This window comes from Pseudochaenichthys georgianus, unplaced genomic scaffold, assembly GCF_902827115.2.
Source record: "Pseudochaenichthys georgianus unplaced genomic scaffold, fPseGeo1.2 scaffold_1439_arrow_ctg1, whole genome shotgun sequence".
Taxonomy (NCBI): Eukaryota; Metazoa; Chordata; class Actinopteri; order Perciformes; family Channichthyidae; genus Pseudochaenichthys; species Pseudochaenichthys georgianus.
Genome location: NW_027262297.1, coordinates 1 through 21,816, shown reverse-complemented (window position 1 = coordinate 21,816; position 21,816 = coordinate 1). Strand labels below are relative to the sequence as shown.

General features: G+C 46.1%; 1 protein-coding gene across 1 annotated transcript; it reads left to right on the top strand.

Moving 5' to 3' along the window:
• The first annotated feature begins 6 nt into the window (after positions 1-6).
• Positions 7-21,532, top strand: mettl22 (methyltransferase 22, Kin17 lysine). Its single transcript, XM_034077255.1, has 5 exons — positions 7-153; positions 10,158-10,362; positions 10,869-11,011; positions 19,839-19,879; positions 21,344-21,532. The coding sequence occupies exons 1-5, from the start codon at positions 48-50 to the stop codon at positions 21,515-21,517; spliced, it is 669 nt and encodes a 222-aa protein (XP_033933146.1). The 5' UTR covers positions 7-47; the 3' UTR covers positions 21,518-21,532.
• Positions 21,533-21,816: the final 284 nt, after the last annotated feature.

The following is a 21,816-nucleotide window of genomic DNA, read 5'->3' as shown; positions in this document are numbered from 1 at the left end:
GATACTGCCAGCAGAGCCCTGCTCGTCCGGAGCATGAGCTCTGAGCCATGGACCGGATCACCTTCCACCATGACACCGTGCTGTCAGACGTGCACATGCTGCGGCCCAACGCTCGCCACCTCATGACCCGCCTCAACTCTGTGGGCCAGCCCGGTGCGTATCGCCCCTCTTTGGGTCTGCAGCCTGTTCTGTTCGTGTGTGAAAGAAAGGGTGCACGTGTTATTCAGAGACATGTGTCAGTCCGGCAGCACACCGACATGTTTATACTAAAGCCCGTTCCCCACGTCACTTTCATCTATATATATCCATCATTTAGAATGATCCGTCGTCATGACACCAACCGTTTGGATTAGGACTATTTACTGATTACTTCATGTGGATAAAGATGATTGTTACAGTTCTTTTTAATAAGGTCACCTATTATGCAAAACCCTCTTCTTCATGTCTCTTCTACATCAACATGTGTCCCCTCTTCTTCATGTCTCTTCTACATCAACACGTGTCCTCTCTTCTTCATGTCTCTTCTACATCAACACGTGTCCCCTCTTCTTCATGTCTCTTCTACATCAACACGTGTCCTCTCTTCTTCATGTCTCTTCTTCATCAACATGTGTCCCCTCTTCTTCATGTCTCTTCTACATCAACACGTGTCCCCTCTTCTTCATGTCTCTTCTACATCAACACGTGTCCCCTCTTCTTCATGTCTCTTCTTCATCAACATGTGTCCCCTCTTCTTCATGTCTCTTCTACATCAACACGTGTCCCCTCTTCTTCATGTCTCTTCTACATCAACACGTGTCCTCTCTTCTTCATGTCTCTTCTACATCAACATGTGTCCCCTCTTCCTCATGTGTCTTCTACATCAACATGTGTCCCCTCTTCTCCATGTCTCTTCTTCATCACCATGTGTCCTCTCTTCTTCATGTCTCTTCTACATCAACATGTGTCCCCTCTTCTTCATGTCTCTTCTACATCAACATGTGTCCCCTCTTCTTCATGTCTCTTCTACATCAACATGTGTCCTCTCTTCTTCATGTCTCTTCTACATCAACATGTGTCCTCTCTTCTCCATGTCTCTTCTACATCAACACGTGTCCTCTCTTCTTCATGTCTCTTCTACATCAACATGTGTCCCCTCTTCTTCATGTCTCTTCTACATCAACACGTGTCCCCTCTTCTTCATGTCTCTTCTACATCAACACGTGTCCTCTCTTCTTCATGTCTCTTTTACATCAACATGTGTCCCCTCTTCTTCATGTCTCTTCTACATCAACATGTGTCCCCTCTTCTCCATGTCTCTTCTACATCAACATGTGTCCCCTCTTCTTCATGTCTCTTCTACATCACCATGTGTCCCCTCTTCTCCATGTCTCTTCTACATCACCATGTGTCCCCTCTTCTTCATGTCTCTTCTACATCAACACGTGTCCCCTCTTCTTAATGTCTCTTCTACATCAACACGTGTCCCCTCTTCTTCATGTCTCTTCTTCATCAACATGTGTCCCCTCTTCTTCATGTCTCTTCTTCATCAACATGTGTCCCCTCTTCTTCATGTCTCTTCTACATCAACATGTGTCCCCTCTTCTTCATGTCTCTTCTACATCAACATGTGTCCCCTCTTCTTCATGTCTCTTCTTCATCAACACGTGTCCCCTCTTCTTCATGTCTCTTCTACATCAACACGTGTCCCCTCTTCTTCATGTCTCTTCTACATCAACACGTGTCCCCTCTTCTTCATGTCTCTTCTACATCAACATGTGTCCCCTCTTCTTCATGTCTCTTCTACATCAACACGTGTCCCCTCTTCTTCATGTCTCTTCTTCTTCATGTCTCTTCTACATCAACATGTGTCCCCTCTTCTCCATGTCTCTTCTACATCAACATGTGTCCCCTCTTCTCCATGTCTCTTCTACATCAACATGTGTCCCCTCTTCTTCATGTCTCTTCTTCATCAACATGTGTCCCCTCTTCTTCATGTCTCTTCTACATCAACATGTGTCCCCTCTTCTCCATGTCTCTTCTACATCAACATGTGTCCCCTCTTCTTCATGTCTCTTCTTCATCAACATGTGTCCCCTCTTCTCCATGTCTCTTTTACATCAACATGTGTCCCCTCTTCTCCATGTCTCTTCTTCATCAACATGTGTCCCCTCTTCTCCATGTCTCTTCTACATCAACATGTGTCCCCTCTTCTTCATGTCTCTTCTACATCAACATGTGTCCCCTCTTCTTCATGTCTCTTCTACATCAACATGTGTCCCCTCTTCTCCATGTCTCTTCTACATCAACATGTGTCCCCTCTTCTTCATGTCTCTTCTTCATCAACATGTGTCCCCTCTTCTCCATGTCTCTTTTACATCAACATGTGTCCCCTCTTCTCCATGTCTCTTCTTCATCAACATGTGTCCCCTCTTCTCCATGTCTCTTCTACATCAACATGTGTCCCCTCTTCTTCATGTCTCTTCTACATCAACATGTGTCCCCTCTTCTTCATGTCTCTTCTCCATCAACATGTGTCCCCTCTTCTTCATGTCTCTTCTACATCATCATGTGTCCCCTCTTCTCCATGTCTCTTCTACATCAACATGTGTCCCCTCTTCTTCATGTCTCTTCTACATCAACATGTGTCCCCTCTTCTCCATGTCTCTTCTACATCAACATGTGTCCCCTCTTCTTCATGTCTCTTCTTCATCAACATGTGTCCCCTCTTCTCCATGTCTCTTTTACATCAACATGTGTCCCCTCTTCTTCATGTCTCTTCTACATCAACATGTGTCCCCTCTTCTTCATGTCTCTTCTACATCATCATGTGTCCCCTCTTCTCCATGTCTCTTCTACATCAACATGTGTCCCCTCTTCTTCATGTCTCTTCTACATCAACATGTGTCCCCTCTTCTCCATGTCTCTTCTACATCAACATGTGTCCCCTCTTCTTCATGTCTCTTCTTCATCAACATGTGTCCCCTCTTCTCCATGTCTCTTTTACATCAACATGTGTCCCCTCTTCTTCATGTCTCTTCTACATCAACATGTGTCCCCTCTTCTTCATGTCTCTTCTACATCAACACGTGTCCCCTCTTCCTCATGTCTCTTCTTCATCAACACGTGTCCCCTCTTCTTAATGTCTCTTCTACATCAACACGTGTCCCCCTACAATAAGTGCGTTCGACCAAGAAGATACAACCTTGAAGAAAACAGAATCAAGTACATCAGGTTTCAAAGAGCTAAAACATTTCAAGTGCTACTCAACTGGCTTTAGATAAGCCAGTCCTTTGTTAGTATATAAGTGCTTTGTTAGTATATAAGTGCTTTGTTAGTATATAAGTGCTTTGTTAGTATATAAGTGCTTTGTTAGTATATAAGTGCTTTTTATTTTTATATGTTTTGTTTTTTGTTTTTCATTCTATCGCTCGAAGTGGAGTCGAAAGAGATGAGTTTTCAGTCTGCGCCGGAAGGTGTGTAAGCTTTCTGCGGTCCTGATGTCAATGGGAGCTCATTCCACCATTTTGGAGCCAGGATAGCAAACCCACGTGTTTTTGCTGATAGGAACTTGGGTCCCCCTCGCAGCGAGGGTGCAGCGAGCCGTTTGGTTGATGCAGAGCGGAGTGCACGTGCTGGGGTGTACGGTTTAACCATGTCCTGGATGTAGGAAGGGCCAGATCCATTCGCAGCATGGTACGCAAGTACCAGTGTCTTGAAGTGGATTCTAGCAGTTACCGGAAGCCAGTGGAGGAGCGGAGGAGCGGCGTGGTGTGGGAAAATTTTGGAAGGTTGAAGACCAGACGAGCCGCTGCATTCTGGATGAGCTGCAGAGGTCGGATGGCACATGCAGGTAGACCAGCCAGGAGGGAGTTGCAGTAGTCTAGGCGTGAGGTGACGAGAGCCTGGACCAGAACCTGCGTCGATTTCTGGGTCAGCTGGGGACGCATCCTCCTGATGTTGTAAAGCGTGTATCTGCAGCAGCGGGTTGTAGCAGCGATGTTTGCAGTGAAGGACAGGTTGTTATCTAGGGTCACGCCCAGATTCCTTGCAGTCTGAGTCGGGGAAACAACAGAGGTGCTAATGTAGATAGTCAGGTCAAGAGAGGGACAATCTTTTCCCGGAAGGAAAAGCAGTTCAGTTTTGTCAAGGTTGAGCTTGAGATGATGAGCAGACATGCACTGAGAGATGTCAGCTAGACGAGCAGAGATGCGTGCGACGACCTGGGTCTCTGAGCGGGGGAAGGACAGGACTCATTGGGTGTCGTCAGCGTAGCAGTGGTATGAAAAACCATGCGGGCTAATGACTGATCCGAGCGAGTTTGTGTACAGGGAGAAGAGGAGGGAACCAAGAACAGAGCCCTGAGGGACCCCTGTAGTTAATTGACAAGGGTCGGACTCGGACTCTCTCCAAGTGACCCTGTAGGTGCGGTCTTTGAGGTATGAGGTGAGGAGGGAAAGTGCAGAGCCTGAAACTCCAAGTTCTTGGAGAGTGAAGGAGGATCTGATGGTTCACCGTGTCGAATGCAGCAGACAGGTCCAACAGGATGATGACAGAGGAGAGGGAGGCTGCTTTAGCAGTGTGCAGTTCCTCAGAGACAGCAAGGAGAGCAGTTTCTGTGGAGTGACCTGCCTTGAAGCCAGACTGGTGCGGATCCAGAAGCTTGTTCTGATGGAGATAGCAGGAGAGTTGTTTAAAGACAGCGCGTTCAAGTGTTTTAGACAGGAACGGGAGGAGAGAGACAGGCCTGTAGTTTATAGCATCAGACGGGTTGAGAGTGGGTTTCTTTAGGAGAGGGTTTACTCTCGCCTCCTTGAGACTGTTTGGAAAGTGACCAGACGTTAGAGAAGTGTTGATGAAATGGGTGAGAAACGGTAGAATATCAGGAGCGATAGTCTGAAGGAGGTTTGAAGGGATAGGGTCCAGAGGACAGGTGGTAGGACGGGCAGAGGTAATGAGGGTAAGAACCTCACTTGGAGAGAGAGGGGAAAAGGAGGTTAGTGTGTGGGTGAAAGGACCCAGCGGTGAGTAAAGGTGAGTCAGAAAAAGAAGAGCGAATATCATCAACCTTTTTTTTCAAAGTGGTTAACAAAGTCGCTTGACAGAAGGGAGGAGGGGGGAGGGGCTTTGGGAGGGTCCAGGAGGGGGGAGGGGCTTTGGGAGGGTCCAGGAGGGAGGAGGGGGAAGGGGCTTTGGGGGGGTCCAGGAGGAAGGAGGGGGAAGGGGCTTTGGGGGGGTCCAAGAGGGTGGAGAAGATGGAAAATAGTTTTTTGGGATTGGAATAGGAAGATTGGATCTTATCTTGAAAGAAAGTGCTTTTTGTCTGAGAGATGGAAGCAGAGAAAGAGGAGAGGAGAGCCTGATAGGTTAGGAGGTCGTCATGGTGTTTGGATTTCCACCGTTTCCGCTCTGCTGCCCGAAGGACGGTTCTATTAGCACACAGTGCGTCATCTAGCCAGGGAGCAGGAGGGGACTGGCGAGCCTGCCGAGATGTGAGAGGACAGAGAGAGTCCAGAGAGGATGAGAGAGTAGAGAGGAGAGTTTCCGCAGCAGAGTTTGGAGGCAGGAGTTGGAACGAGTCAGAGGAAGGGAGGGCTGAGAGCACCGAGGAGGCAAAGGTAGAGGGGAGAGGGAACGGAGGTTACGGCGGACAGGTGCAGGATGAGAAGAGATTAGTTTGTTATGTTTGGAAAGGGGTAAAGAGAATGAAATGAAGAAGTGATCGGATGTTGAGCGGGTTTACAGAGAGGTTAGAAGTAGTGCAGTTCCTTGAGAATATGAGATCGAGGACACTGCCAGCTTTATGAGTCGGTGGGGACGGAGACAGTGAGAAAGCAAAGGTGGTTAACAGAGATGTTAGTTCAGATATCTTCCCCGTCTGGAGGTTGAAGTCTCCGAGAAGTACAGCGGGAGGGCCAGTTTCAGGGATGTGTGAGAGGAGATGATCTAATTCATCCAAGAAGTCCCCCAAGGCTCCTGGTGGACGGTAGAGAACAACAATGGTCAGTTGTATAGGATGGGTCACTGTGACGGCATGGAATTCAAAGGTGGAAGGAGTGAAGTTAGGAAGCTTGAAGAGGGAAAAGCTCCATTTGGGAGAGAGCAGGAGACCAGTGCCACCTCCTCTGCCAGTGGGTCTGGGTGTATGGGAGAAGGAGCATGCTGTGGAGAGAGCTGCTGGGGTGGATGTGTTGAATGGAGTAATCCAGGTCGCAGTGAGAGCAAGGAAATCCAGAGTCTGCAGGGAGGCGGAGCCAGAGATGAAGTCAGCCTTAGGAACAGCTGACTGGCAGTTCCACAGGCCGCCTGAAACTAGGTGCTGGATCTCAGTGGAGCACGTGGGATAGACGAGAGCGGGCCGGTTATAATGATTACGAGATGCACAGGGCCAGTGACAATTATCATGGTTAACGTGTGTTGCTAACTTTATCCGGTATCCTAGCCTAATCTGTTATCATTCCCTTAATCTACTCATTTAGAGGGGGATAATCCACTAACATGCTTTAATTCACATGTTAATTTGATTCAGATGTGCTGATAATATCCGCAATATAAGTCTTTAAACGTCTTACCTTTCAAAGTCCATCACAAACGGTCTATTCTACTGCAACTCTACTGCACTGCTAGTCTTTGCCGCTAACGTCCGGGAACTATTGAGAGGCTCCACGATCCGCCATTGCTGTAAAAAAATGGTCCATTAGAGTAAACGGAGATGACGCAACTTTCTCTTTATAGGACTTTGACCCTTCCTCTTTCCCCTTTTTATAAGCAATCTGAGGCTTCTGCTTTGAGGGATGAGATGCAACACTGTTGTAACAGAATAAATGAAATGCTATGGAGAGCTTTGATGTTTCTTTCTTGAGGCATTTTCAAGTATCATGCATTTAATTTTTCTGACAGAGAATCAGCACTTTTGAAACAGGGCTGAAACAGAGGGATGCTGCAATGATCTGTTTGGGACATCCCTAACAGAATATTATGAGAAAATGTTTTACTGCATGAGATTCCACCCCTTCTGTATGTATATACCAAACGGTTAAAGGATGGTGAAATGGCTTTCTTATATTACCTCAAGGTCATTGCAATGCATTTTTTAAATATTTTATCTGACGTTGAGGAACTGTGTAAAATACAATATCTAAATAAACTTAACACAAAAAGTAAGGACATTTGTGTTGGGTAGATTATTTCTTTGTTGTAACAATGCTTCTTGGCAATAAATCGTACACTGTTGGGAAGCATGTTTTCTTACCGTTCAAATGGTACCACATTTGTGAGGAACATGCATTTGTGGGATGAGCAGCAGAGCTGAGTATGTGGGTTGCGCCCATGAAAAATGTGACAAATCTCCTCTGCCAATGCCAAACAGCAGCCACTCTCCAGTCTCGTACGGCTGCTAGGAGACCTGCCATGACTGGAACCTCAACATGTGGAGGAACATCGTGTTCAGAGCACTGGAACCTCAACATGTGGAGGAACATCGTGTTCAGAGCACTGGAACCTCAACATGTGGAGGAACATCGTGTTCAGAGCACTGGAACCTCAACATGTGGAGGAACATCGTGTTCAGAGCACTGGAACCTCAACATGTGGAGGAACATCGTGTTCAGAGCACTGGAACCTCAACATGTGGAGGAACATCGTGTTCAGAGCACTGGAACCTCAACATGTGGAGGAACATCGTGTTCAGAGCACTGGAACCTCAACATGTGGAGGAACATCGTGTTCAGAGCACTGGAACCTCAACATGTGGAGGAACATCGTGTTCAGCCATGAGTCCAGATCCTGCCTGCGGCACTTGGATCGTAGGGTCACAGTGTGGAGAACACGTGGAGAACCTTTGCTGATTGCTGCACTGATGGAGTACCATCTGTTGGTGGAGGCAGCGTGATGGTGTGGAGGCAGCGTGATGGTGTGGAGGCAGTGTGATGGTGTGGAGGCAGTGTGATGGTGTGGGGGCAGTGTGATGGTGTGATGGCAGCGTGATGGTGTGGAGGCAGCGTGATGGTGTGGGGGCAGCGTGATGGTGTGATGGCAGCGTGATGGTGTGGGGGCAGCGTGATGGTGTGGGGGCAGCGTGATGGTGTGATGGCAGCGTGATGGTGTGGGGGCAGGGTGATGGTGTGGAGGCAGCGTGATGGTGTGGGGGCAGCGTGATGGTGTGGGGGCAGTGTGATGGTGTGGAGGCAGCGTGATGGTGTGGAGGCAGTGTGATGGTGTGGAGGCAGGGTGATGGTGTGGAGGCAGGGTGATGGTGTGGGGGCAGCGTGATGGTGTGGGGGCAGTGTGATGGTGTGGAGGCAGCGTGATGGTGTGGAGGCAGTGTGATGGTGTGGAGGCAGGGTGATGGTGTGGGGGCAGCGTGATGGTGTGGGGGCAGTGTGATGGTGTGGAGGCAGCGTGATGGTGTGGAGGCAGTGTGATGGTGTGGAGGCAGTGTGATGGTGTGGAGGCAGCGTGATGGTGTGGGGGCAGCGTGATGGTGTGATGGCAGCGTGATGGTGTGATGGCAGCGTGATGGTGTGGGGGCAGGGTGATGGTGTGATGGCAGTGTGATGGTGTGGGGGCAGTGTGATGGTGTGGAGGCAGCGTGATGGTGTGGGGGCAGGGTGATGGTGTGGAGGCAGCGTGATGGTGTGATGGCAGCGTGATGGTGTGGGGGCAGGGTGATGGTGTGGAGGCAGCGTGATGGTGTGGGGGCAGTGTGATGGTGTGGAGGCAGCGTGATGGTGTGGAGGCAGTGTGATGGTGTGGGGGCAGTGTGATGGTGTGGGGGCAGCGTGATGGTGTGATGGCAGCGTGATGGTGTGGGGGCAGTGTGATGGTGTGGAGGCAGCGTGATGGTGTGGGGGCAGGGTGATGGTGTGGAGGCAGCGTGATGGTGTGGAGGCAGTGTGATGGTGTGATGGCAGTGTGATGTGTGTGGGGGCAGCGTGATGGTGTGATGGCAGCGTGATGGTGTGGAGGCAGCGTGATGGTGTGGAGGCAGCGTGATGGTGTGGGGGCAGGGTGATGGCAGCGTGATGGTGTGATGGTAGTGTGATGGTGTGGAGGCAGTGTGATGGTGTGATGGCAGTGTGATGGTGTGGGGGCAGTGTGATGGTGTGATGGCAGCGTGATGGTGTGGGGGCAGTGTGATGGTGTGGAGGCAGCGTGATGGTGTGATGGCAGTGTGATGGTGTGGGGGCAGTGTGATGGTAGTGTGATGGTGTGGAGGCAGTGTGATGGTGTGGAGGCAGCGTGATGGTGTGATGGCAGCGTGATGGTGTGGGGGCAGTGTGATGGTAGTGTGATGGTGTGGGGGCAGTGTGATGGTGTGGAGGCAGCGTGATGGTGTGGGGGCAGCGTGATGGTGTGGAGGCAGCGTGATGGTGTGGAGGCAGCGTGATGGTGTGGAGGCAGCGTGATGGTGTGGGGGCAGCGTGATGGTGTGGGGGCAGCGTGATGGTGTGGGGGCAGCGTGATGGTGTGGAGGCAGTGTGATGGTGTGGAGGCAGTGTGATGGTGTGGGGGCAGCGTGATGGTGTGGGGGCAGCGTGATGGTGTGGGGGCAGCGTGATGGTGTGGGGGCAATCTCAATGCAGAGAGATATCGAGATAACATTCTGCAGCCAGTGGCATCCCCGAATCTCAACAGCCTGGAATCAAACTCCTCCAAGATGACAACGCTCGCCCCCACAGAGCGAGGATGATCAGACACTTCTTCATGCATGAGGAGAAGAGGCTGTTGTGGCTGTGTATGGTTCTTCCACACGCTACTGAGGCTGCTTATACATTGTTCATAAATAAGTTGTTGCCAATATGTGTTGATTCATCAGACTTCAATCATCCAAACCACCAAACAACACCAAACAAGAGTCAACAGTGAAAAAAAAAGCTGTTTGGAGTTTTGCCACATCTTTCATCTTTCATCTGTGCAACCCACATAGCTGCTGCTCATCCCACAAATGCATGCTCCTTACAAATGTGGCACCATTTCAAAGGTAAATAAACAGGCTTTCCAACGGTATAAGATTGTTTTGCCAAGAAGCATTGATGCAACAAAGAAATAATCTACCAAACACAGATTTCCTTTATTTTTGTGTTAAGTTTATATACAATTCCTATTGCGGCATCCCCCCAAAAATTGTGTGTCAGTATTTCCACTCATTTTTAACTTTGTTTTGTTCATTCATCCAGTCTTCATTTCTAAATTCAAGATCCTGTCAGTTGGTGAAAGACCTGACGACAAGGACCCAGAGAAAGGTGTACCGGAGGCAGGGGTGGGCCACGAACCAAAGAAAGAGGACGAAAAAGTCTCTCAAAGTCAAGATGGAGAGGATGGGGGGGAAGTCGGTGGGGAACCATTCCTGGATGAGGACGGAGACTTCCACATCACACACCGGTAAACACCTGCTGCGTGTGTGTGTGTGTGTGTGTGTGTGTGTGTGTGTGTGTGTGTGTGATCGATCAGAACCAGGTGTTCCCTGCTTTACACATCAACTCTGTGACATTAGTTTGGTACCAAAAATGTTGCTGTTTCTGCTTTTTGTAATTCAGCCATGCACCGTGTTGTGCGCCGTGCAGAAACACACCTGGGGGTTCCTGATGGGGAGAAGTGTGTGTTTGAAGGGTGGGCAGTAGTGATTTAATAAATGATGAGATATGCTGCTTTACCATGGGCTGAAATCTAGAATGTCTTAGAGATGTGTCATGTGGTCCAGCCCTCTTCAGAGTTCAGAACCAAACTTTTTTATTCTTAGAAATGTGTCTTGGTTGGACTTCAAACTTTGGCATATTTTCACAGAAATTATACTTAGTAAACACGTTTGGCTGATATATTTGTATTCCATTCACTTTTTATTCCATTCACCCAATCACATTCATTCATACTTTTCCTCTGACCCCCAGGCCGAGAACAAACCTTCCGGAGAGAAACAGTCGAGACCTGGTGTGTCCCATCATCCTGCAGCAGGCTGACCCTGAGCTGGAGCCAGAAGAGGAACACTCAGAGGATGAAGACGATCAGGCCTTCGACGACATTATAAAGATTGGTGAGATCCTCTGTGTTATTCTAAAGTGCTGGCATGGGGAAGTTAATCCTTTGGTATGGCATGAGCCTCTCCACCATCAAATAGAATTTGGTCAAATGTAATTAAATGCATGAACAATCAAATGAAAACATGAGGATGGTGGTTTCTTTAGAAATTGTGACATTTGATCTTCTTTTAAACCCAACATGAAACCAACAAAATGTTGCTATATTATTATCTATGTAACAACAAATTAACAGAGGTGCCAACTCAGGAAAAAGCCTTTTTCCTCGTCGCTCCTCTCTGGGAACTATTTAAAAGATAGGCTTGTGCTGCGTGTACTACGATGGTCTCCTTAACAACTGCACAGGTTTAATGTGTAGTGAGAGACATGGATTCTGTGTAAGCTTGGCCTCATTGGCAGAAATGATAATTTTAGTAGTTTTAAACTGGCTCTTAAAGTGCTCCTATTATGCTATTTTTAGACATATATTATGGGTCTCAGATATATACAAATATATAAAAAACATGAGGATGATGATGAAGTCTTAATGCTCCTAGCACTAGATGCGGATGACTTGCTACTTGTTGCCATTGTGACCACTTCGGAAACATCCAATGCTGCTTTTTCACTGTAGTGTTCTCATGCAGTGTGTTGAAACTCCGATGCAAACATTGAGTTAAACCGCAGACAATGAAGACAGTCATAGTAGAGTTTGACTGTTTACTGTCACAATTCTTCATAGACATGGCGGTAAAAACTATAAATAAACACAATACAAACTTAAATAGCTTTCCTGCATTCTTTACAGTGTTTATGACCGTTGTAAATAAATCGTTTTATTATACAAACTAATCAAACATATTTTTAACAATATCATTCCTAACTACAGAATGCAATTCCTGAAGAAATTGCTAGTGAGAATGCTTTATGCTGAAAAGCTGATGCTAAATTGCTATGCTGAAATGAAATGTGTAAGAAGCAAGTGAAGAATTTAGATTGAAATGATACATGAACACTGGGGGCTTGAATGTGTGATGAGAGAAGAAAAGAAAGTAAAAAGGCTTGGAAAAGCAGCAGAATATTTGAACTGCAAACTTTTGAACTAACTTGATGGTGAATGATCTGTCGCCATGCCAACGGCATTTGATGACATCCCATAATATGCTTAGATGCGTTGATGGCTGCATCGTTACCAAATCTGTGAAGTTTAGGCCATTTGGAGCATTTTCACTGAAGTTATAAGAAAACCGTGTTTTATGGCGAGGATTGTGTTGCCATGTTGAAGAAATCTCAAAAGTGTCGCGTAGATGTCTTCACGGCTGGACTTAGCACACATGTGCTAGCATGTGCTTCACATGTGTTAACACACATGTGAAGTTTGAGCACTTTTTGGACATTTTCATAGGAGTTATAGCGACATCGTCTTTTATGAAGAGGGATACGCATCCCTCGCCATAAAAGACGATGTCGCTCCATGGAAACGGCATATGATGAAACCCCATAATTGACGTAGAGCTGTTGAGGGCTGGACCGTTAACCATTATCTGAAGTGTGGTGCTGTTTTGACCCTTTTCATAGGCGTTACGACAACATCGTGTTTTATGGCGAGGGATGCATTTCCATGGAAACGGCATATGGTGAGATATCAGATTTGACGTAGAGCTGTTGAGGCATGGACCGGTGATATACAAGCGAAGTTTGGGGGACCACCGGACCGTGTGCATTGGAGCTACAGCGACATCGTGTTTTATGGCGAGGGATGTGTTTCCATGGCAACAGCCTATGGTGAGATCTCAGATTTGGCGTAAAACCGTTGAGGCATGGACCAGTGATATACAAGCGAAGTTTGGGGGGCGATCGGACCGTGTCCATTGGAGTTCCAGCGACATAGTGTTTTATGGCGAGGGATGGAAACGGCATATGATGACACCCCATAATTGACGTAGAGCTGTTGAGGGCAGGACCATTAACCATTATCTGAAGTCTGCTGCTCTGAGCATGTCAGTTGGAGTTATGACATCATCGTGTTCCATGACACAGGTGTTAGAGAGTCTGAAGTCCCGTCCTTCTACTTCTGACCCATGGGACCTTATTTCCGAAAAGTTATGTATTGAAGTCAATGGAGAGAGAAAGATTATCTTTCGATCCCGTTTGAATTGTGCCATGAATTACACATATGATTGTCAATCTTAACAAATAATTTTGCTCCGCTCACCGGTCCCTCACAGCGGGCACAGCTGCAGGTGCTAATCTCTCTCTCTCGCGTCCGGTTATACTTCATGTCCTTTATACTTTATGTCCAAATCCATCAGATCTAGCTACTTCTAGCTAATGATATGGCTGCTGCCCCTCCCTACACGCAGACTCAAATCTCATCTTAAGCCCAAATTCCAGCTGAGAGGGTCTTCTCTACAGCTGGCCTCAGGGTCGGCGTCATGGGGGGTCATTCGCGGGCCATGCCCCCCCCAAATGAGTCACTGTGCCCCCCCAATGCAGGGTGGGCAAGCCTTGCCACTTTGCCTTTTTTTTTTAATCATATAAGTGAAAACGTTTCCACTAAAGGTTTTTTGTGTGAAATACATCAGAAATAAAGAATACAAATATGAAACACAGCCTGAGGTGTGCTCACTGCTGCTCTCTGATTGGTGTGTTGCTTGACCAATGACCCCCGACCTTTGTTTTGTTATCATTACGTGGCTGTGTGTTTAGATGAGATCCCAGTGGCGATCTGTTCATCTGTTACACTGATTATACAGTAAAGCCATCGAAAATAATATGATATACATACAAGTAGCCTACTTCTGGGTCTCTGTGTTTCATTCTAGCTCGGCTCTCTGTGTGTGTGGCACGAGCGCATTTTGTTAGTGCGCGAGCGGTAACGTGGAATGTTGTTGTTAGCATCTGGTTAGCTAGCTATGCTAACGGATATAAAGAGCTGTTTCTACACCAAGGTGGAGGAGAGTCCTCTCCTGTCAGACTAACCTCAGCTCAGTGAGGTAAGGACTCTCTCAGTGTTTAGATAGTTCACTTTAGTGTAGGTTAACTCAGTGGGTCTCAAACGGTTTGGTCACCATTTATGTAAACAAGTATTTGCGAGGAATAGGCTACCTTTATATGATCATATGGTTATTAAAGAATAAGAGAATACATGAAAAACGGGTATGAAATACTATAGGACAGAAACACAAGAATACAGTTTAAAAGGGGAGTGATTAGTAAAATATCCATAAAGAAAAAGTAAATCCGTTTACAGTTCTGTTTCATATGGATGTTGAGAGATGTAGACTATCCATAGATCTCTTCATTTAGCTCTCAAAGTGCACCAGATTGATGCATTTAACTTCAATATTTAAAAAATAATCTTCTCGGGGGAGCATTCCCCACCTAAAACATGTTCACATGGATAGGATACTAAATACATTTGCACACGTTTTATATGGTGGCCTATGTCCATATGTTTCTGTTTTGGTGGTCGTGCCTCAACCGTGCATGTATGCACAGGTCATAGGTGCACTATAAAATAGCACTACACCCTGCAATGTGTGTGAGAGACAATAGACTTTACAGCAGTTTTTTGAAGTTGAAGTTGCGTTGGTGTTTGTGTGTTAGTTGTTGAAGGCAGTGTGTGCCCCCCCCTTGGTAAATTATTGCCCCCCCATTTGATTTGTTCTAGAGCCGACCCTGGCTGGCCTGATTTGTGAATCGCTTCCGCACCCGCCTCTCCCCTGAGTAGACATGCTCATATTCTTAAAGAAGAATGAGTATTGAATAGCTGCATTCTGTGCATAGGCCCTGTTATAGGTTGTTGATCTCTGTTGTAATAGGGTTACGTTACCAGTGGTGTTTTTATATGTACAAAAGTGGTGGAGCACAAAAAACGTAGATGTTTATAAGCTTCTGCAGTGACGTGCAGTGAAGTTCATGGCTGGTGAGGCACTGGCTCTTCAGGTTTACAAATATTATATTTTGACCTAAATCAAAATATTATATTTTCAAAAGCTTTTTTAGTCTGATGCTTCGATTAATTTTAAACAGAAAATGTAATTTTATCATTTAAATATTGAATTGTTCTCTAAGATCCCTTTTTCAATAAAATTGCGGTCTTACCTTGAAGATGAAGTCCATTTGCCTATCCTTCTCGATGAAAATCTCTTACTTTTTTGTAAAAGTCCTCCTTATCTTCTTGTAGTTTCAAAAGTCTATCATAAATCTAATCGATAGATTTATGATTAGAAAATTGTAAAAGGAGGGTAGACATGTGGATATTATCCGGCTGAACAAAACGTGCATTTATCTAACAGCTACGTTTCCCACAGATCTTATTTCGAGCTATTTTCTAAAATCCTATGGAGAAATCTCATTGCTTTTTTGTGGAGGGAAGCCATGCGCAGTTTACTTCCTGGTTTTAGGACGCCTCACTGCAGCTCTCTCGTCTCCTCTTCACACACTACACTTTTCGCGGCACACGTACTTACAGCCAATCAGCTCTGAATGATGTGAGATGACGTATGGTGAGGATGGCATCTCAGTGCCCCTATGGTCATTATTTTTTTTGCCACACACGTTAAATAGAAAAATACTCGTTTTTACAGTCACCGTTCACTTAGACAGTGAGATCTGGTTTTGATCGGGTTTTGTCCCACATGGCTCTAAACAGCTCAATAGGCACACACTGTAGACACTAATTAGAAGAACACAGACTAAAACAGCAATGCAATTTGAGTGCCCTCAAACTCCCCTTACATTCATCCAGAGACCAGTTTACAAACTTAAAGTTTGGTAAGAACCAGGCTGGGGGGTCTCCAGGCAACAAATGTATCCGAGCCAGAGTGCACATGGAGCGGATACATTCCTCCATGAAATCAGACACCCGTTTTTTTTTTGAGTCCTCTCAAAAACCGGGATTTCGTGCAGACAGTAGTCTGAAATGGATGAATTAATTTTGACGGAGAAGGGGAAGCTTGGTTGGTTGCCAGCCTGAAGTGCCAACAGGTTGAGCTTTTTCGAGCCCCTTCTCTCCGCTTCTCCGTTGGCACTCTGCCGTTTTTTCGAATTGTGCTACCTCCAGGACAGAGACTGCGAAAAGCACCGTAGCCCCTCACAGACCACCAAAGAACGGACTAAGTAGCTCCAGCATCTCTCCCTAACATGGGCAAACAGGTTTTTTCACACCTCCAGGACAGACACCGCGAAAAGCACCTATCTGTGGCCCCTCACAGACCACCATAGGACAGACTACAGAGCTCCAGCATCTCTCCCTAACAGTGGCAAACAGGTTATTTCACTCCTCCTGGAGAGAGACCGCAAAAACCACCTCTCTGTGGCCCTTCACAGAGCCCCAAAGGACGGACTAAGTAGCTCCAGCATCTCTCCCTAACATGGGCAAACAGGTTTTTTCACACCTCCAGAACAGAGACCGCGAAAAGCACCTCTCTGTAGCCCCTCACAGACCACCAAAGGACGGACTACAGACCTCCAGCATGTCTCCCTAACATGCGCACTTCCATAACCTTGCACACCGTGAGACCCCGGGCCCCCGGACTTAAGCACTCCCCCACGGACTTAACCCAGATGATCACACCGTACAGAACCTCATGCCCCTGGTAATCCTAAAAGGGGGGTGGATTTTGCGGTGCTTTACCATCCGCCCATCAGTACCCATATTCGGCCTTCTTCACGGCACCCCCCCTGTGCTGGAGGTTCACACTTTAACTGTTTTGTCATATTCGTCTTTCCACGAGTGGGTGCGCCTGGCAAAGCTGTGTACCCAAACGTAAGCACTCTCACTCTGATTAAACACATAAGGACATCCGGGTAAGACCTTAGTGCCCCTTAGTACCCCTTAGTGCCCCTGGCACTCCATGTCGTTAAATGAGCTCAGTAATGTACTGCACAACATCACATGGGTAAATGAGCTCCGTAATGCCCTGCAAGATCACATTTGGTTTATTTCCAAGAAGCCAGGAAAATACACGATCTCCGTCATGTGCTGTAAAATATTATTCTTTGTTTATTTCCATCATTCAGGCAAATACACATATCTTTGTCCGCTCCAGGAGCTTCAAAGTGCAGACTCCTGAGCTCCGTCATGTCCTGCAAAATATCATTCTTCCGACCGCCAAGCACCGGCACGTGGACCCGGGGAGGAGGCCCTCCGATGGCGGGTCAAATTTGCTGATATCACAGCTGACGGCTGGACACTAGCCGTAGAGGAACACCAGGGCGGGACCAGGCAGTTCCCTCTTTGCAGACAAGCATAAAAAACTGGGTTTCCGATTTTTTTTAAACTTCATTTTTGATTATTTTAAGATATAATTGACCGTTTTCATTACTTTTTTCTTCTTTCCACGGGTGGGGGCGCATGGCAGGCCGCCTATGAGCTCCCACATTCGGCCTGGAACCTCCAGGATTTGTGGGCTAAGCTCCATAAACTGACAAAGTCACCCAGAAATGTCACTTTTTATAGCCCAAAAATATATAATACAAATGCATTTAAATAGTAAAAGGTACAATTGTGCTCCGAATTACCCGGAATTTGATTTATGTAGCCCCATGATAGTGAATACAAATCATTTTCATGGAAAAAAGTGTTAAAACGCCTGATTAAAGCATATGCAGGACCCCAGTGAGCTCCAGACTATGTGCATTATGTTAGGGAACCATATTAATGATAAAATAAATCATTTAAATGCAAAAATAATGATTACAAATCAGTTTTAGGGGGACAACTGTGGAGAGGAGCCTGAAAATGACTCTCGTGCACCCCGGAGAAGCAGGGTCTCACACTCACAGGCACACAGGCAGAGACCCAGGGTGATGCACATGAAGGAGTTCAAGTATCTCGGGGTCTTGTTCTCGAGTGAGGGAACAATGGAGCGTGAGATGGGCCGGAGAATCGGAGCAGCGGGAGCGGTACTGCAGTCGCTTTACCGCACCGTTGTGACGAAAAGAGAGCTGAGCCAGAAGGCAAAGCTCTCTGTCTACCGGGCCATTTTCGTTCCTACCCTCACCTATGGTCATGAAGGATGGGTCATGACCGAAAGAACGAGATTGCGGATACAAGCGGCCGAGATGGGTTTCCTCCGCAGGGTGGCTGGTGTCTCCCTTAGGGATAAGGTGAGAAGTTCAGTCATCAGGGAGGGACTCGGAGTTGAACCGCTCCTCCTTCGCGTCGAAAGGAGCCAGTTGAGGTGGTTCGGGCACCTAGTAAGGATGCCACCTGGGCGCCTCCCTAGGGAGGTGTTCCAGGCACGTCCAGCTGGGAAGAGACCAAGGGGTAGACCTAGGACCAGGTGGAGGGATTATATGTCCTGAGAGCGCCTTGGGATCCCCCAGTCAAGGCTGGTTGATGTGGCCGGGGAAAAGAAAGTTTGGGGCTCTCTGCTGGAACTGCTACCCCGGATAAGCGGGAGAAGATGGATGGATGGATGTTTATAACGTTATGTTTTAAGCATGAAAGCTGTAGGCCTATAGCTGTCAACTGTTCAAACTGTAATCACCAGTGCAATACATTTGACAAATTTGACTTGGTTTCTATACTTATTTGAACATGTATTTATTTATTTTTCAAAATTTAACTTTTTTTTCAGCAGAAAGTATTAAAAATAATGATTACAAAAAAATAGAAAAAGAAATATAAAACATATTTAAGATCATGTTTAATCATCTGATTTGTCTGTACATTGTTGTTTTAGTCTGTGTTCTTCTAATTAGTGTCTACAGTGTGTGCCTATTGAGCTGTTTAGAGCCATGTGGGACAAAACCCGATCATGCCCCTCCCTCTCACTGTCTAAGTGAACGGTGACTGTAAAAACTACACTGCGCATGCTCAGAGTATTGTCCTATTATTTAATGTGTGTGGCAAAAAAATAATGACCATAGGGGCACTGAGCTGCCATCCCCACCATACGTCGTCTCCCATAATTCAGAGCTGCTTGGGTGTACGTGTGCCGCAAAAAGTGTGGTGTGTGTGTGTGTGTGAAGAGCAGACGAGAGACGCATCCTAAAACCTGGAAGTACAGTAAGCTGCGCATGGCTTCCCTCGACAAAAAAGCAATGAGATTTCTCTTTAATTTATATTTAAATTATAAAATTACATTTTTTGGGTATCCTTTGGTATGATTTGTGCTAAACTGTCTGTTTAAAAGTAATCAAAGCATCAGACAAAAAAGATTTTGAAAATAATATTATATTTTGATTTAGGTCAAAATATAATATTTGTAAACCTGAAGAGTCAGTGCCAGTGCCTCACCAGCCATGAAGCTCACTGCAGGAGCTTATATATAGACATCTAAGTTGTTGGTGCCCCACCACTTTTGTACATATAAAAACGCCACTGTGTGTGGCCTGTCTTGCCTATAATTTAAAGGGTTAAATAGTGCACAATATATACTTAACACCAAAAGTAAGAACATCTGTGTTTCGTAGATTATTTCTTTGTTGTAACAATGCTTCTTGGCAATACATCTTGCATCGTTGCAAAGCCTGTTTATTTACATTTCAAGTGGTGCCACATTTGTGACCAGCATGAGGAGGAGAGGCTGTGTTTGGTTCTTCCACACGCTACTGTGGCTCCTTGTTAAATTAATACATTGTTCATAAATAAATGTTGCCAAAATATCTTGATTCATCAGACTTCAATCATCCAATCCACCAAACAACACCAAACAAGAGTCAACAGCAACAAAAAGCTGTTTGGCATTGGCAGAGGAGATTTGTCCCACGCTTCACGGGCACGCCCCACATGCTCAGCAATAAGCTACCAAACACAGATCTCCTTGCTTTTTGTGTGAAGTTTATAATAAATAAGTAGTGTTTAACATATGAATCGAATATGTTTTACAGAACACACCATGGCCACAACCCTGGAGGATGTAGGCAAACAGGTGAGTACAATTAAACTAATCTGCCCCCCCCCCCCCCCCCCCGTAGTTAAAGGGTTATCTTTTCCTTATTTCACAGTTTTTCAGTGTTGAAGTGTGCTGCAACCGTGTCAGGAAGTGAATTGCTGTGATCTTTAAATGCTTCCATTGAAACTCAAATGATTTGTGCTTCTGTTCACTTCTCACACAAATGTTACATAAAGCATGGCTGGCAGAACATGTGGCTGAAGTGTAGGCACTGAGTGGTGCTGAGCCTGTGATGACCCCACTGTGCTGCCTCCTGTGTGACAGAGTCTTCAGGATACATTTTGAACTGTAGGGGTTAATCACATCAGAAATCCTTTTTTTGTCCCACAAAGGGGAAATGTACGATATATATATATATATATATATATATATATATATATATATATATATAAAATATATATAACAATCAACAATCCAGTCTCTGATAGTGTTACGTTATTATGAGAGTGCTCTGATACTTGTTTGATTCTGAAATCTATAAATATATACATATATACTAGGGCTGGCAAGTTAACGCGTTAACGCAAAAAAATTAACGCCACTAATTATTTTAAAGCGATTAACGCATGTGTATTTTTTTTTCTCGGCCGCCCCGTAGTTTCAGAGCGCATCGAGTTTAAAATACCATCTGCAAGCTGATGCTGACAGCCCCGCTCCTGCCGCCCGCTTGTGGCAGACCACACTTCCACGCTCACCGGCAGGCACCGACTGGCCATCGGGAGGACCGGGAGGGGGTGTCTGTGCGTGTGTGTGTGTGTGTGTGTGTGGCCCGAGGGAGAGACCTTACGTGCATTGTTGTTGTTAGCATCTGGTGCTAGCTAGCTGCGCTAACGGATATAAGGAGCTGTTTAAATGAAAACAGAGGAGCGCTCTATCCACACAACTGCGCCGAGCACTTGACTTGATGCAGGAAGCAGACAGCGGGACATTGTAGGAGAAGTCAGCACACTCATGATTGCAGCGTCCAGGCAGCTCCCGTTCGAGCATATGCCTTGAGTTGCACATAGCTCCAACGATCCATCGCACGCATGCACACACACACACACACACACACACACACACACACACACACACACACACACACACACACACACACACACACACACACACACACACACACACACACACACACACACACACACACACACACACACACACACACACACACACACACACACACACACACACACACACACACACACACACACACACACACACACACACACACACACACACACACACACACACACACACACACACACCATTTGTATTGTATGAGTTCCAGGTTGAATTGAGGCAAATATTTGTAATGTTCAGAGGTTGTTGTTTAATATTCATGAGAATATTTGTCATTGTTCAAATGATAATAAACATTAGCATAAAGCATATTTGTCCACTCATATGTTGATAAGAGATGCGATTAATTTGCGATTTCTGAAGGTGTGGCGGGGGGCCTTCCTCTTGGCGGACTTCATTCTCTCCAGCCCTGACATGTTCAGAGGAGCCACAGTCCTGGAGCTGGGAGCGGGAACAGGCCTCACCAGCATCGTCATGGCAACCATCTGCAAAACAACATTCTGCACAGGTATATTTCATCAGGCACAAATCATTTAAAAAAGCTCAACACTGAAAACTGACGTAAGAATATCTTTACTCATCTTAATCTGAGCTCCTCTTAGTGTTTCCTCTACTGCGTCTCATTCATACAGTATCTGTTAGATTACAGCTCTGTGCTGACACACTGATCCCAGCACACACTGCTCCCTCCATACTTCAGTTCATTCAGTCAAGACAAACTCTATACTTGTGTACATGATCATATTTATATAAAAACATTCCACTGTAACTCATTTGTTCATCATATTACATCCCATATCAGCCTTTCTCAAACTGATTAAATCATGCCACATCTA